General features: G+C 45.5%; 1 protein-coding gene across 4 annotated transcripts in view; it reads right to left on the reverse strand.

Annotated features, from left to right (window-relative positions):
• Positions 1-18,090, reverse strand: part of FAT1 (FAT atypical cadherin 1) — a 143,608-nt gene that overhangs the window by 71,088 nt on the left and 54,430 nt on the right. For all 4 annotated transcript variants that reach the window (XM_073017791.1, XM_008000505.3, XM_008000507.3 and 1 more), the window contains exon 3: positions 6,851-7,165. In XM_073017791.1, coding sequence (XP_072873892.1) covers positions 6,851-7,165 — 315 coding nt within the window. The remainder of the gene's footprint in view (positions 1-6,850; positions 7,166-18,090) is intronic.

The raw sequence follows: 18,090 nt of genomic DNA on the forward strand, positions 1-18,090 counted from the left end.
CGGCATTCGAGGTTTTCCATTGAGTGTAGCCATCTCCCGTACACTTATTTCTTGGTCTCCAACTCACCATTCCTTCAAATTGCCCCCAACATAAAAACACCTTCTACCTCCTCTCCATCAATCTATTGTTACCACCTTCACAATCGGCCCAGTACCTGTTCCACAGGGCCTCATCTTCACAGTCACACCCATTGACGGTTTCCTACTTCCACTGGACCCGTGAGAGCCCATGCCACACTTCCACTGGATCCCTGAGGGCCCATGCCACACTTCCACTGGACCCGTGAGAGCCTGTCCATACTTCCACCGGACCCGAGGGCCCATGCCACACTTCCGCCGGACCCGAGGGCCCATGCCACACTTCCGCCGGACCCGAGGGCCCATGCCACACTTCCGCCGGACCCGAGGGCCCGTGCCACACTTCCACTGGACCCGTGAGAGCTCGTGCCACACTTCCACCGGATCCCTGAGGGCCATGCCACACTTCCACCGGACCCGAGGGCCCATGCCACACTTCCACCGGACCCGTGAGAGCTCGTGCCACACTTCCACCGGATCCCTGAGGGCCCGTGCCACACTTCCACCGGACCCGAGGGCCCATGCCACACTTCCACCGGACCCGAGGGCCCATGCCACACTTCCACTGGACCCGTGAGAGCCTGTCCACACTTCCACCGGACCCGAGGGCCCATGCCACACTTCCACTGGACCCGTGAGAGCTCGTGCCACACTTCCACCGGATCCCTGAGGGCCCATGCCACACTTCCACTGGACCCGTGAGAGCGTGTGCACACTTCCACCGGACCCGAGGGCCCATGCCACACTTCCACTGGACCCGTGAGAGCTCGTGCCACACTTCCACCGGATCCCTGAGGGCCCATGCCACACTTCCACCGGACCCGTGAGAGCCTGTCCACACTTCCACCAGACCCGAGGGCCCATGCCACACTTCCGCCGGACCCAAGGGCCCATGCCACACTTCCACCGGACCCGTGAGAGCCTGTCCACACTTCCACCGGACCTGAGGGCCCATGCCACACTTCCACCGGACCCAAGGGCCCATGCCACACTTCCACCGGACCCGTGAGAGCCTGTCCACACTTCCACCGGACCCGAGGGCCCATGCCACACTTCCACCGGACCCGTGAGAGCCTGTCCACACTTCCACCGGACCCGAGGGCCCATGCCACACTTCCACTGGACCCGTGAGAGCCTGTCCACACTTCCACCGGACCCGAGGGCCCATGCCACACTTCCACTGGACCCGTGAGAGCTCGTGCCACACTTCCACCGGATCCCTGAGGGCCCATGCCACACTTCCACTGGACCCGTGAGAGCGTGTGCACACTTCCACCGGACCCGAGGGCCCATGCCACACTTCCACTGGACCCGTGAGAGCTCGTGCCACACTTCCACCGGATCCCTGAGGGCCCATGCCACACTTCCACCGGACCCGTGAGAGCCTGTCCACACTTCCACCGGACCCGAGGGCCCATGCCACACTTCCACTGGACCCAAGGGCCCATGCCACACTTCCACCGGACCCGTGAGAGCCTGTCCACACTTCCACCGGACCTGAGGGCCCATGCCACACTTCCACCGGACCCAAGGGCCCATGCCACACTTCCACCGGACCTGTGAGAGCCTGTCCACACTTCCACCGGACCCGAGGGCCCATGCCACACTTCCACCGGACCCGTGAGAGCCTGTCCACACTTCCACTGGATCTGTGAGGGCCTGTGCCACACTTCCACTGGGCCTGTGCCACACTTCCACCGGACCTGTGAGGGCCTGTGCCACACTTCCACTGGACCTGTGCCACACTTCCACCGGACCCGTGACGGCCTGTGCAACACTTCCACCGGACCCGTGAGAGCCTGTGCCACACTTCCACCGGACCCGTGAGGGCCTGTGCCACACTTCCACCGGACCCGTGAGGGCCTGTGCCACACTTCCACCGGACCCGTGAGGGCCTGTGCCACACTTCCACCGGACCCGTGAGGGCCTGTGCCACACTTCCACCGGACCCGTGAGGGCCTGTGCCACACTTCCACCGGACCCGTGAGGGCCTGTGCCACACTTCCACCGGACCCGTGAGGGCCTGTGCCACACTTCCACCGGACCCGTGAGGGCCTGTGCCACACTTCCACCGGACCCGTGAGGGCCTGTGCCACACTTCCACCGGACCCGTGCGGGCCTGTGCCACACTTCCACCGGACCCGTGCGGGCCTGTGCCACACTTCCACCGGACCCGTGAGGGTCTGTGCCACACTTCCACCGGACCCGTGAGGGTCTGTGCCACACTTCCACCGGACCCGTGAGGGTCTGTGCCACACTTCCACCGGACCCGTGAGAGCCTGTGCCACACTTCCAGCAGACCCGTGAGAGCCTGTGCCACACTTCCAGCAGACCCGTGAGAGCCTGTGCCACACTTCCAGCAGACCCGTGAGAGTCTGTGCTACACTTCCACCGGACCTGTGCCGCACTTCCACCGGACCCGTGAGGGCCCATGCCGCACTTCCACCGGACCCGTGAGGGCCCGTGCCACACTTCCACCGGACCTGTGAGGGCCTGTGCCACACTTCCACCGGACCCGTGAGAGCCTGTGCCACACTTCCAGCAGACCCATGAGAGTCTGTGCTACACTTCCACCGGACCTGTGCCGCACTTCCACCGGACCCGTGAGGGCCCGTGCCGCACTTCCACCGGACCCGTGAGGGCCCGTGCCACACTTCCACCGGACCTGTGAGGGCCTGTGCCACACTTCCACCGGACCCGTGAGAGCCTGTGCCACACTTCCAGCAGACCCATGAGAGTCTGTGCTACACTTCCACCGGACCTGTGCCGCACTTCCACCGGACCCGTGAGGGCCCGTGCCGCACTTCCACCGGACCCGTGAGAGCCTGTGCCACACTGCTGCACACACCAGTTCCTCTTGGTTATTTCAGTTTTGTAGACGACGAACTTTCAAAGATTCGGGAAAATGATTTCAAAGTTCAGTAAATAAATACAGCCATGCACTGCGTAACGATGTTTCAGCTAACCACGGGCTGCATATACGCTCAAACCGCACATACGACCGTGGCTGTGAAAGATTAATATCATATTTTTACTGCACCTTTTCTATACTTAGCTATATTGGACACACAAATGTGTTACAAGTGCCTGCAATGTTCGGTACAGGATCATGGTATACAGGTCTGTAGGCTAGAACAGGCCATCCCATACAGCCTGAGTGTGTAGTAGGCTAGACCATCTAGGTTTGGGTAAGTACACTCTATGTTGTCCACACAATGACTTTTAAAATCGCCTGATGACGCGTTTCTCAAAATGCATCCTTGGCATTCAGCCACGCGTGACTGTACCTGATGCACAAACACACACTTTAATGATGATAAACTGAAGCTCTCTCTAGCCTGCTGGACACTGAGGATAATCACCCGGGTCCCAAATTCATGTTTCCCACTAAGAAACAAGTAGACCCACTTTATTCCAGCAAGTTTGTTTATTCAAAGGCACAAATTTATCAATCTACTAGATTCTTGACTGTCTTATATTCATTAACAGAGCAACTGTAACACCTGCAAGTGGAAGCAGCTGCGCACCTGTCCCCGAACCACCCTGGGCGCTCCTGCACTCTACACACACAAGCCTTAACGGGGTGCAGAAACACCCCGAATCACAAAATCGAAGGACCCGGAAGTCAGTTTGCCCCAGGATCCCAGAGGGAAGGCCTCCCTATGGCCCAGATCTCTTGATTTCCAGCCCAGTGATTTCCTTGCTCAGCCGTTAATCATTAAGTAACACGATTTAGGGTCTCCAGGTGGTGCGATGGGTCAGTAACTCTCAAGCACTTTTTTCTGCCAGACGGACTTCATCAGCCTTCCCAATCAAGCTGCCATGATACCAACCTACCTGTGAAAAGTCAGTCTGCTTTAAAGGCTGTGAGAAGATGAGGCATCTGCACTTTGGGTCCTGAGGATCACACCCCAATTTTCTGCTGAGTTGGGGGAAGAGAATCATCTAGAAACCGATCTTATGAAGCTATATTTCCTATATTAATAATTCCCATGCTAAAATATGGTTCTTCATCTTCAGAGACTTTAGGTGATTTGTGGAACGTCGAGACATCTTTACTAATCACAGTTTTTAACATACTTCACAACAAATACTGCTGTGTACTAACTATGGCATCCTCCACTATGACCTGACTTCAACTCGTAAGAAAAGCAAGCGTCTGGGTGCAGTCCACTGAATTTCCTCCTGCCGCCCCGCCAGGAGAATGCCTGTACTCCCACCGGGGCTGGGGTGCTGGCCGTGGACACCGGGAGAGGGTTGACTCCTGCTGAAGATAACAGCATAGAGTTACAAACACCTTTTCTTTAGAGTTGTCAGAATAGAGAGATTTAAAGGGGAGAGGCAATGTCGTGTTAATCATGTTTCCACAACAAGACATGACACCATAGCAGCCACATCACCATTTCTGGGGCCCCAGGAAGAACCCAGGGTTTTCAAGGCTCCCCACAGCAATGCTAAGCTACATCATCTCCTCAGTTTCTTTCTCCTACTCCTCAAATAGGTATTATGCCCAGACCTATGCCATGTGCTTAGATATCCAAAATAATATTTATTGCTTGCTCATCTATCTCTTCACAGAGGACTTAATCTAATCTAAAAGAGAGAAGACACAAGAAAATGGAAAACACTGCTTAGCCTAATTCATCAAACAAATTACTATAGGGGTAGTTCTGGTCTTGAATTGCCACCTGTGATATGACACACATGTGTGTTGTGGGGAGGGGTGTGTATTTGTTTCTGTCCACGGTTTCTGGCTTGTCACTCCCATACGCCTGTCACAGTCTTTGGTTATGTTGTAGCACTTTTTGCCTCAGGAAACAGAATCTCTGTCCGGACCACCTGCCATTCTCCTTTCATCTGCCAAGGCAGGACTCCAATCTGACTGTGCGTCACAAGCCCCTCATTCCAGAGAGGGTCCCGCTCCATATCCTGGAGGCGGAAACGCTGCAGACAGAGGCCAAGAAGAATCTGAAGAGACAGGCCTCTGTCAACCACATGTTGACATGGCTGTCCGTGCGTCAATCACGCCTAGGTAATGAAGTCTCCGTAAAAGGCCCAAGAAAGCGGAGTTCAGAGTTTCTGGCCGCTGAACACGTGGAGGCTACAGGAAGGTGAACAAGAACTCATCCGGGTGCTGGGAGGGTGGTGCACCCCGACTCCACTGGGACAGAAGGGCCTGTGCGTGGGACCCTTGCAGACTTTGCCCCCGTGTATCTCTTCATCTGGCTGTTTATTTGTATCCTTTAAAATATCCTTTGTAATAACCAGGTAAATATAAGTGTTTCCCCGAGTTCTGTGAGCTGCTCTAATAAAGTAACAGAACCCAAAGAGAGGTCACGTGAACCCTCACTTGGAGCTGGTCCGTCAGGAGTTTCGGAGGCCTGGGCTTGCAGCTGTGGGGAGGAAGGGAACACTCTTGGGAACTGAGAATCTGAGGCTGTCCAGGCAAGAAAACCTGTCAGAATTGAATGAGAGCGCTCCCAAGGTGCGCGCTGCTCGGTGTGCGTGGAATCTCCCCCCAGCCCCCCAAGCACACGCTTGTTCACAGAAATCTTCTGTGATGATGACTGTTGGGGTCTGGGAAGAGGATAGGAAAACATCTCTTTGAGGGTTTCTGTTCACACTCACATTGCATCAATCAAGGCTTTTACTTCTAGGTTTCTCTCTCGAGGTCTGGCACTGCACTAGAGAGGCACACATTCTGGACTCCAAATGCATCCTCACAATGCTTATACACTTCTGACTTTCTTATGTTTGGCCATGCCTTCTGATTTTTCAGCACTTAGTTTTTAGCTCACTTTTCCTTTATTTCACAAGGAGGGTGAACGCAGTTATCACTTGTGCAGTAAGGAACAAAGATTAGAAGTTTATAAAAATTTTGGAGGAGGATCTTGAGGTCAAGGAGCTGTCTTCTGGGAAGCAGGGGAGTCGGTCACAGACATCGATGGAAAAAATGTTAGAAGCAAAAGGCCTGGGGTGTCATTTCAGGAAAGCAACCGCTTCCAGTCTGAAAACTGTTTAATCCCAATCCCTTACCACCTGCACATACAGCACTGCTCTATGGGAGAACCTTAAAACATTACAAAACTAGCGAACTGTGAAATAAACTCTTTTAATATTCTTCACAAAAAGTGGACTTAGAACAATTCAAATTCTTAGCAGCAGTAGAATTTGCTGTAAATTTAAGATATATCACTAATTTAGGAGCTATTACTGAAATAACAATGTTTGCTTTTTAACCTGAAAGTGAAACCCTACTAATGAGCATAATTGTAAAATAGCTTTATAAAAGCAAACTCAAAGTTAAAAAAGCTATTTTTTTTTTTTGAGACGGAGTCTCGCTCTGTCGCTGGAGTGCAGTGGCACCATCTCAGCTCACTGCAAGCTCTGCCTCCCGGGTTCACGCCATTGCCATTCTCCTGCCTCAGCCTCCCGAGTAGCTGGGACTACAAGGCGCCCGCCACCACGCCCGGCTAATTTTTTGTACTTTTAGTAGAGATGGGGTTTCACCGTGTTAGCCAGGATGGTCTCGATCTCCTGACCTTGTGGTCCACCTGCCTTGGCCTCCCAAAGTGCTGCGATTACAGGCGTGAGCCACCACACCCGGTTAGGCTAAATTTTTATCCAAAATAAAGGCTTATTTTGAATAATTCAAAAGGAAAACAATTTAACAAAAAACCAAAGTATGTAACAGATAAATGCTAATTCTTACTTTTCCCCCTAACAGAAGAGCATAAGCATGAACATTGCACACAGCAGTATTAACACATACCTGTTTTAGGATGTATTGCAAAGAACCCCTGTGGATTTCCACTTGTAATTCTGTACACGAGCTTGTCATTAGAGCTCAAATCTGGATCGAATGCCTCGATCTGGACCACAGACACATCTTTAGGAGAATTTTCCAAGATTTCTGGGTAATAAACAGGCTCTGATGTCTGTGGGGCATTGTCATTGACATCCTCAACCTCTATGTAGATCTCTATAAACGATGAAAGAGGCACGACACCCTGATCAGTTGCAAAGACTGTTAGCCAATAATGGGAGGTCGATTCTCGGTCCAGTCGATCTGACGTCTCTATGATACCTAGAGAGAAAAAAGAAAAACGTAAAGCAGCACGTCAACAACCAAAACTGCCAGCTTGAGAAAGTGTCAACAACTCCGGCTTACTGAGGGCTTTATATGCCTCTTACTAGGTGCATAACCTTGAGCAAGGTCACTAGCCTTTCTGCGACTCAGCTTCCTTTCTTCTAAAATGGAGAAAACAATAGTATGTTCAACTAACATGCGTATAATGATTAGAACACTTGGCACATAATACAAGCTATGAAAGTGTTTGTTATTAGAATCAGGTGTCAGGCACTAAATGGCGCACTTTAAAAATATTATCTCATTGAAGTCTCAAAATAGGTGAGCACTAAGAGATCATCCAACGGCCCAACACTTCATTTTTTGATACGTGAAGTTTATAGTTGGTTGAGAGATGTGCTGACTTTCCTGGAGGCTACTCAGGACGCCAGAGCCATGGCCCAGATTTCAGACCCCACAGTCCAGCAACCCCGCTCCCCACGCTGTATCCGTGTGGCGGCCACTGTCTAAGGAAAAAGGCAGGAGCAGCAGCATCCTCCGGACAGCTCGGTCTGCACGCATACCCCTTCTCACAGTGGCAAAGGAAACAAAGTGCAACCTTCAAAGTCCACAATAACGGGCTGCTCAGATCTCCTGAGTGTTGAGGTCCTTCCATTTCTTTCAATCGCCTCAAACAAACGGGAAGACAACCAGCATGCTATAAAAATAGAAACTTTTCAGCTACACTATAAACTCCAAAAGGGCAGAGGCCACGTCATCTGAAATACCAGTATCCCCAGCACCTTACATAAAGCACAATAATGTATTAAATACACAAGTGAAATACCGAAGTATCTTATACAGGGTTGATAGAGAAAAGTCCTCAACTGGGACCCAAACTAGGATACATTTCTTAGTAAGTCAACTAGCAAGAGATGAAATTATATGATTACAAAGAGGGTTCGAGTATCTGTAATGTTTTGGTCCAGCCACTGAAACCAGTCAAAACTTAACTTCAAGCCAGGATTTACTTCCTCTGGGGATAAGAAGCAGAAATAGCCATTTCTCTTTGGCAAGTCCCACCTTTTTATTCAGTAGTGCCGTCTCGCCCTTTGTCTACCAAAAACATCTCACCGCACTTGTTCTCATGGATTGATCACTCGGAACTAACAATACTCCCCGTGTTCTACACCATGGTACAGGCTGGACTCTGCAAATGTTGAAGCTCTAGAATCCCTGAAGTTTCCCATTAAATGCAAAATACTGTGAGAAAAATAACCAATTACCAATTTCACCTATGCTCAGCAATGACACATTTAGTTGACAAAAATACACTGTTGTAATTCATAATTTTGATCACACAAAATTAAATATTAACTTACTCCAGGTTAACATTAATATTACTCCAGGTTAAAATTAAACATAACTTACTCCAGGTTAATATCAGAAAAACTCATTTTCTGAATGAAGGATAATTATATCTAATACCCCCAAAAGGACTTACAACTTAAAAATAGAAAACTTAGCTAAATAAAATGTGAAATTAATGAATCTTTATTGCCATTCAAAAGCATTACAATGATTTGTTATTGTTTCATTAATTCATACCGAACCTTCAGAAAGGCTGTATAACACTGCTTCTAGAAACATGGAAGAAACCTCAGAACCAAACAAAAAGGACCTACCTGGTCCCTCTGCACAGCAGACAACTGAAAATGAGCTCAAACGTATTTCCCTTGTTCTCTAACCCAAGCATAACCTACGCACACTCAACTGGTCTGCTAAATTAGCAAAATTATATCTGTCTGTAGGCGCAAATAATAACCTTTCTGTTTCTCTGATTCATCACATCTATCCACAGATAAAAAGACGTCAGGGGATAACAGAATGTTCTCTCCGGGAGGATCGCACATTAACAAAATGTACACAGCCCCCCCGTGTGCTGCCACTTCATTAAAATGCAATGAAATTCACTTGACAGGTGAAGTATTATTAGGAAATCTCAAGAAGACAGGTACATGGTGCTTTTATCTACTTTTTTTGAGTTCTAATCCTCCAACAGTTTATGCTTCTATCTACTGTTTTAAAATGTGCCCCTCCAAATGTGACATACAGGCATTTAAAAATGGTAATTACGGAAACAATTTGCTCAGTGTTTACTAAATGTCAGGCCCTGTGGTAAGTGTCTCATATGCATTATCTTCTCTAATCTTTACATCCGGCCTGCCTAGATATGTGATGCTATTAACTCCATTTCACTAACGAAAAACTCGGATTGAGAGAGATGAGGAACCTTCCCAGGGCCACGGTGAATGGCAGAGCTGGAGTGTGGATACCACAAATCTCTGTCTTGAGCACCAGCAACATCTTTGTCAGTCCTATGGCTGTTATGACAAAAGAGTAAGCAAAACTTAATGTGGTAATTCGGGAAAGGTGAGTCAAACTTCCTACTTCATCCATCTGTTTTACATGTCAGTATGCAGCAGGAATGTATTAAATGTCCACTCCTACACAGGAATGTATTAAACGTCCACTCCTACACAGTAGCTTTCTCTAATCTCAAGGGAAAAAAGAAATACGAAATGGAAATATATCACCAGCACATCTGAGGTGTGCAATCACAGCCAGAAACAGCTACGATTTTCCATCGTGCCCTATTTCTAGTTTGGGCTGTAAGCGTCCAGACTGCAGTGTGCAATTCGGAGATGGTTTCTGCCAGGAGCGGTCCCTGCCGACCCAGCCACTGCACCACCAGGGGGTGGCGGATGGCCACGTCCATCAGGAGGGGACGGTCGGAGTCCCCAGTAATCTGTCGATATTACTAAAGGTTAAGACTGACGCGACAAAGTGGCTCTATTCAAATATGGGAGAAAACTAGGATTGCGTAATTTGCAGGTAAAATAGTCAATATGAATGAGTGAGATGCTGGATGTTCCTATTGCATGAATTCATGACTGTGTACTTTTAGAATGCCTATCGTGACTGCTGAGATAAGCTTCTGCTTCAACGCATTTTAATTATTACCTCTTTGTAAGATAAAAAAATTATTGAATACAACTTAAGGAGAACTATAAATTTCAACTGCCAAAGGGAAAGGAGGGCACGTCGAAGAATCTCATCTTGTAACCAAAATCCTCAGATTCCTCATGGACGCCAATCACGTTACTAGATGCTTTACATGCACTAAATCACTGAAACAACATGGAAGTTGCATGATTTTCATCCCCGCTTTAAACATGAGGAAAGAGAAGCTTAGATCCATTAAGAAACTTGCTTAAGCCCTGGAGGGAGGAGGAAACATGGCCAGGGTCAACAGCTAACTGGTGGGATCTGGAGCTGAGCTGGACGGTCAGAATCCAGGCCTCAGGGTCTTCTCCACTGGGCGGTGGGCTGTCACCACCATCAATCAACAGCAACACTGTGGGACACCAAAGGTGCTGGGGACCTGGTGGGGCTACAACCATGAGGAAAGGCCACAAGGAGCTTCCCAGTGTGGAAAGAAGGGTCTTCCTCATTCGTGCAGGACAACAGAGAGGAGATGATCTGAGGACTCGGCTCAGAGTTTCGGGGTTCAGTACCTAAGTGCTATTCTAGTCACGGCAGAAAACCTTTGTATATGCACAAAGTGGGTGGAGGGAAGCCTTAAGCATGCCAAGTAACTTTGTTTTCCGCTTTTTAATCTGTCAACCCAGTTGCAAGATGCACTCTTCGGGAGCCCCGGTCAGAAACTTCCCGTGGACCTATCGCGCTAGCCCGAGATCTCTACGTCAAAGCCCCGAAGCTTCCCATCTTGAATCGGGGGCAGGACGAAGGTCCAGGATGGCTAAGTGAGAGTCTAGATAATGTGCGAAGAAAGACCAGGGGCAGAGCTAGCCTTCGCCATCTCAAAATCAAGCATTAGACTGGGAACACCTTCAAAACCCTCCAGGGCAACCCCCTTGTTCTTAAAGAACGTTGAAATGATTTGTCCAACTCCAAGAAGCTAAACAGGTGTCGTTCAGAATCCAGAGTGAAGGATCTCCTTAATTAGGGGTTCATCCCGATCCAAACCATTCTTCAAGGGAGCCCTGGTTTCTGCAGGGAGCAACACACCAGCTGTCTCCGAGTCTGACCCAAAGCTGCCTTTGTTAAGTCACTAGGAGTTCTTGTTCCTACACTTTACCATCCTTTCCCCAGTCCTTCCTAAAGCCTCAACTGGCATTTACAGTCTGTAACTTTAGCAGTTACCTCAGTTCCATAAAGGAAACAAATTTTCACATTTCCATCAGGAAGACTTCTCATTAGTGCCTTTAACACAGAGAAAAACAAAAATAAAACTAAGGATGTCCAGCCGTCACTGGATGTGAATCAAACTGTGGTCATTCTCAAACCTCTATCCCAATCTATTTCTCTTAATCCATGAATGTCTACCAATCAACTTTCAGTAAGTACTTTTTTAATATAGTGGGTTATAAACTCATGCTGGAGACAAAAGGAACCAACAAAAACTATAGTTTTTACAGGTATCGTTCTATTTACACATATCCACTACCTCATCTGTTTGGGCACCTGTGTATATCCACCCCCACACTCTCCTCCGTGATCTCCCTCCTGTCTTCGGCCTCTCCTCCTCTCTGCGCTCCCTTCCTTCTACCTTTCTGAAAGCAAACACAGCATGCAGCCAGAAGGTGCATGGGCCCAGGCTGTGAGGAGGGAGGGGTGCAGCTCAGGCCTTCCGCAGGATTCCCTTTAGCCAGACGCCAGGAGCAACACAGCCATGAGAGGAGTGACACGGAAACTCCGCCACTCCTGTCAGGAGGTCGCCATGCACACGCAGTGCGAGCGGTCGTGATGCTGCTGCGTGATGCTATGATGTGAATTTGGAGCACAGAAGACAGGTTGAGACAGGCTTCTTACGTGTGCCCCTCAGCAGCGCCATCAGAAGTCACGCCTTTACTGGAATGAAGCATTACAGAAGGAATAAATGCCTAGCTTTCCAACCTTGAGAATACAATACAATGAAGTTGTTAATAACCCGAAAAATCTGAAAGAAGCCGGAAATTTGGAGTTATTAAGTAAGAATATTTATCATTCCAAACATACATACTCTCCAGGATTTCAAATCCACCACCAGATGTCACTATGGAAACTCATTTTAAATATGCATACAGTGGAGAACTAGATTGAAGGGGAAAATGTAATTTCTAAAAGAGCTTGACCAAGATAGTTGAAAATATAGCTCACAGCAAAATTTCGTTATGGAAGGATTCATTAATGTCCACTTATATAATTAAACAGATACCGCTGTCTTTCCACAGCCCGTCAAAGGTTATAGGGTTGCTCCAATAAATGGTTCAAAAGTAAATCAAAGTTTGAACTAACTCGTACACTCCCTGCCACTGCTGGCTACGGCTGCTGTTAAGGAAGAGCCCCGGATCAGGAAAGGCCAGCATTCCCCCCAGCTGACACAGGTGGAACAGGACTCTTGCAACACAGTAATTTTTAAGGCAAAAATAAAGTTACAGCTATGATGTGTGCCAAAAATAATTTAACTGATTCAAATTCCCATGGCCACAGAATACCTTTCCTCTGAGAATTTTCCTATTTTCTTTGTTTAACAGGCCTTGGTTCCCAGTCAAGCCTTAATGCCAAGGCTTTCAACAAAGCCTTGTTATATCTGATTCTTCAGCTATTTCAGCTCAAAAACACTTATCATCAGCAACAACCCAGCACCATAAATGTGCAATGTATCACGTCATATACTTAATTTTTTAAACTTTTCATACAATTGCTTAAGGCAGCAACTGTGTTAAAAGCTGCTTTGTTCACTCACAAGAAAACCTTAAATGTGAGATATAATTTTAATGATATTTTCCCTCCAGGCAACAACAGACTACTAGAAACTCTTTTCTCCAATTCAATATCCTCAGCGTAAACAGAGTAACTCTTTTGAAAATAAGCATTTCCCCAAATATGAAAACAATACTCACTGAAAAAGAAGACACATACCACCAACACACTGGAGAGCCAATCTCTCTGTTTCTGCAATTAATCTATAAATGGTTATTCCATTTTTCCTGCTAATTATGCAAAGACTAAACATCTCCGAACTGTCATATTACATGTTCATCACTAAAAGACAACAATTCTTCCTTAAAATCAAATTTTAAAAGTAGACTGTAAGCTTCCTATTAGAATGCAAACTTTTAAAGGACAAAGAATTGTTATGTGTTTGGTTCAAGGCCGAGTCAATAGCGAGTGCTTAAGAAGCAGCTGTTAAAAAAAGGATATCCATTATACACAAGGAAAGGATGAGAAACAGTCATAGGCAAGAGGAGCCCAGAGAGAGGTAATTAAATGTCATGTGGAAGCCTGGACCACAGAAGGCACCTTAGGTAAGAACTCAGAAAATCTGCATGTATTTTAGACTTTAGTTAGTAACAATGTACCAACACTGATTCTGTAATTGTAACATCTTACATGCTACTGTAAGATGTCAACAACAGGCGAAGGGGGGCAGGGAGCAGGGAGTTACATGAGCACTCCACCTTCTGCTCCACTCTTCTGCAAATGTTTTATTTTTTTAAAAAGGTTGTCTATGAGAGCTCATAATATGTAGATTGTTTCCTTCCTTCAATTGAAAACTTTTTTGAACTTAGCTGTTTTTAATCTCGTTTTCATTAAGTACTAGATTTAGACAATGCTAATATTTCTACATCTTCATGATACCTTGAGAGAGCCTCATGTGTGTATAAGAAACTTTACATGTTAAAGGCTAAAGATTTAAATAACAATCGAATTCAAAATACAATTTACTGTAAATTAAGAAAAAATTATTACTTGTTTTGCCTATTATATACGAAGAAAAGCTGTAAAATGAGTTTAATATAGAAAGCAAAATTTCTGCAATTTAGCCTTTCTTTAAAATAACTGGGCCGGGCATGGTGGCTCATGCCTCTAATCCCAGCACTTTGGGGGGCTGAGGCCAGCGGATCACCTGAGGTCAGGAGTTAAAGACCAGCCTGGCCAACATGTTGAAACCGCATCTCTACTAAAAATACAAAAAATTAGCTGGGCGGGTATTAGGTAGCGGGTGCCTGTAACCCCAGTTACTAGGGAGGCTGAGGCAGAAGAATCACTTGAACCCGGAAGGCGGAGGTTGCGGTGAGCTGATCTAGTGTCATTGCACTCCAGCCTGGGCAACAAGAGTGAAATTCCATCTCAAAATAAATAAATAAAAATAACGATACCAGTTTGACATGCAGTATTATCTCATAAATCAAAACATTTGAATTCTTTTAGAAACAATACAGTAGATCGTGTGTGTGTGTATGTGTGTGTGTAAATATACATTTAATGTTCTTGCTTCTGCCATCAGTTGGCAAAGTTATGTTACTAGTGTGGACTAAAATTTAACAAGAAATGAAAAAAGAGGAATCTATTGGGCTGAAAGCATTTAAGACTCTAAAATGGCTATTCAGTCTACTTTCTCAGGGAATGACACAGGAAATGCTCTCGGAACTAAAATCAACATTTTTTACTTTCCTTTCACCCAAAGTTTATAAGATATTACTATTTACTTCACTGGAGTTGCTAATCATAAAACATAAGGAATATGTAAAGACCAATGTTTAATGGTTTATTTTGCAAGAGAAGGAGAAAAACAAGTTATAGTACTTTTAAAAACAGAATGTTCTATTATGCGTGTATACGTATATTAATAATTGAAATTTTAATTGCTAGAGACCACTTCTATAAATATTTTATGTTTTTGATAATAAAAAAAGTCAAAATAAGTAAAAGAAAATAAGTCAACTAAGAAGCACCCCTCATGGGCCAAACTGCTAGGCAGTATACTCGTGTACCGTACAGGTACCCCCGCCCCCTTACTGATAAAAATACAGTAAATCACGTATAATTTCCTTCTCTTCAGTTTAACTGAAGTCATGTCAGTGACCACCATGACCCAATATTTCAAAACCAGTGATGCGCCATGAGTGCCATTTTGTGAGAAGCCGTTTGTATTGTGAGCAGACTCAGAGGCTGATGATGACTGATGGGGATGGCAACGTAACAGCACATACGGACTCATGATACAGCAGAGAAGAACTTCTTAGACATCAGCTCATTTACTCCTTACAGCAACCCTAAGAAGTAGGTAACATTATCACATCCTATTTCACAGACAGGAAACAGTACAAGCAACTTGCCCGAAGTCACACAGTTCATTAGCGGGGAGCTGGGATTCAACCCTAAAAGTCAGGTTCCAGACAACCATGCTAAATGTTTTGGAGTCCCTGGCTGCCCCCCAATTGGAGCAAAGATTACGGGGCAACTGAATGCAACCTGCAAATTTCACCAGAGAGTTTGTGACTTGAATGCAATCCAGAAATGTAGCTGCCAGACGCTGTTTTCCCAACATTTGAAAATCTGGGCTAAAGCGAGTTTCATTATATCAGGAGGGAAAAGGAATGGACTTATTATATGACGGTACATACACAGCTTTAAAAAAGAAAACATATATATTAATTACATGGAAGAATGTCAGTGATACAGAAATTGAGTGAAAAATATAAATGCATAATAATATATAAAATATGTTTGTTACTGATGTTCAGAAAAATTTTTTTAAACGCACATACACAATTATACATGCAGAGGAAAAAGTTCTGAAATAAGGTGATCAGCAGATAAAATCAATCCAGTGAACAGCAACTTTTTAATCTGTAAATTTCTGTAACCATGGATGTAAAAATCTGTATTTAAAATGTATACAATAAAAGTCAAACAAAACAATACCTGCAGCCCAATATCAGAAGGTTTTATGTATAGAACCTTCTTATTTTTCTGTATGTCTTAGATGTACTTTCACTTTTAAGTATTTCTGCTTCATTAAAGTTGAGTAGATGTATGACAATGGATATTCTGGCAGCTTCGATAACTAACACTAAAGTATTATATATGTAACTACTTACACAAAGCTTTTTAGATCTAAGAAATTCTATAATCACATTGCCCAGAGTTAGATCATAAGTCAATGATAAAAGGAAAAGCAAAAACGCAACTGTCACTGTTTCCATTATTTAGATTGCCCATTTAAATCATTTTAATTAAAACATATACCTATCAATTCTTTTAATTAAAATTGCTGCAATCACTTTAAAATTAGCTGAGGAAGCTTTCTGACTTGCAAACTTACGAAAACGTATTATTAAGTGCATAATCAGATTTTAAGCATCATGTTTCAAGGCCAGGGATTTCTTTAGCTCTGCAAAGAGTCACTGCCAGGGTAAGCTCTGCTAAACCATGTCACCCCACTTTGTTGAGAAATGATTCCAAGTTCTGACTTCCCTGTCAGAATCATTAATATTGTTAATGATGGCTTTTGTGGATAAGCTCTCCTTTTAAAGAGGATCACCCTTGGGTAGCAAAACTCATAATCTGGACACCTATTAATTGGATAAAATGACGTCCACAAGACAGCCTTTGGGGCACTGAGACACAGAGGACATATTTTACCTGCCAGTGGCAGTGCTTCTAGAAGTCTGCTGTAAATTTCAGAAGATATGCAGTTTCAGTGTTGACTACTCTTCCCACCTACACGGACTGGATGCAAAAGCTTTAATATGCCCTATTGTTTAAGCTTCACAATTCAATGGTTAGCCCAGTGGTCTCTCCTCATTCTCCATACTCAGAAGCAGAGGCTTAAGGCTCAAAAGTCACTGGTCTAAAGTTATTTACCCAGTAATAAAGTAACCAATGAATTCACGGATTACCTTACCAGTTCGTCATCTTAGAGCTTTGCATCTAATAACCTAGCCTGAAAAGTTAAGGGAATCATCCTAAGTTCTCCGACTTTAGTAGCAGAGAAGCCAGAACTCCAAACCTGACTGGCTCCAGAGCCCACACATAAAACCACAGGATACTGTGAGACGCAGAGCTGGGATTCAACAGTCAGGTCTGACTCTCCTCAATTAATCACTGTTGGTGGAAAAACAGGCAACACATCCACCAAGGTGGACCAGCACTTGCCTGTGGTGAGGAGCGATGGAACTTAAATTAGAACTCAACTAAAGGAAGGCCAAACAGATCCACGTACAAAGTTCAAGAACTCCATGTGACCTGGACCATTTAGGATAGAAAAGAAAAAAGGATATAAAGAAAGGATCCAACATTGCTCTCTATTTAGGAAGTTACTGTGTTTATCATATCATCTTTATGTATTAAAATGCAGCCAGGTACAGTGGTTCAGGCCTGTAATCCCAACACTTTGGAAGGCTGAGGTGGGTGGATCACTTGAGCCCAAGAATTCGAGTACAGCCTGGGCAACATGGCGAAACCTCGTCTTTACAAAAAATAAAAAAATTAGCTAAGCGTGGTGGCAGGCACCTGCAGTCCCAGCTACTTGGGTGCCTGAGGCAGGGGGATTGCTTGAGCCTGGTAGGTCAAGGTTGCAGTGAGCCGAGATGGTGCTGCTGCTGCCCTCAGGCCTGGGCAACAGAGTGAGACCTTGTCTCCAAGAAAAAAAAGAAAAACAACAACAACAACAACAAAAAAAAAAAAAAAAAGAAAGAAAGAAAAAAAATCCATATAGGCTAAATTAATATTAACTGAAATATACTATGTGTAAGTAGGTATAAGGCATTATACTAACAATACTGAATCTAACTGTGAGAATATCGTAACTGAGTCTTGAATACTGTTCTTAACTATAAAAAAACTGAGTGGTAGGTGGCAGATCTAGAGCTCTAAACTGTAAATCAGCTGTAAAAGTTTTGTGGCAGATCAACAGAAATGTTTTCAGGAAAAACCCTCTTCAGGAAAGAAATCTCATTAAAAACAACAACAAAAAAAACCAGCCTCAGTCCTGGCGGCGCGCCCTGCAGTACCAGTTACTCAGGAGGCTGAGGCAAGAGGATCGCTTGAACCCAGGAAGCGGAGGTTGCAGTGAGTTGAGACTGCAT

Source organism: Chlorocebus sabaeus, chromosome 7 (assembly GCF_047675955.1).
Source record: "Chlorocebus sabaeus isolate Y175 chromosome 7, mChlSab1.0.hap1, whole genome shotgun sequence".
NCBI lineage: Eukaryota > Metazoa > Chordata > Mammalia > Primates > Cercopithecidae > Chlorocebus > Chlorocebus sabaeus.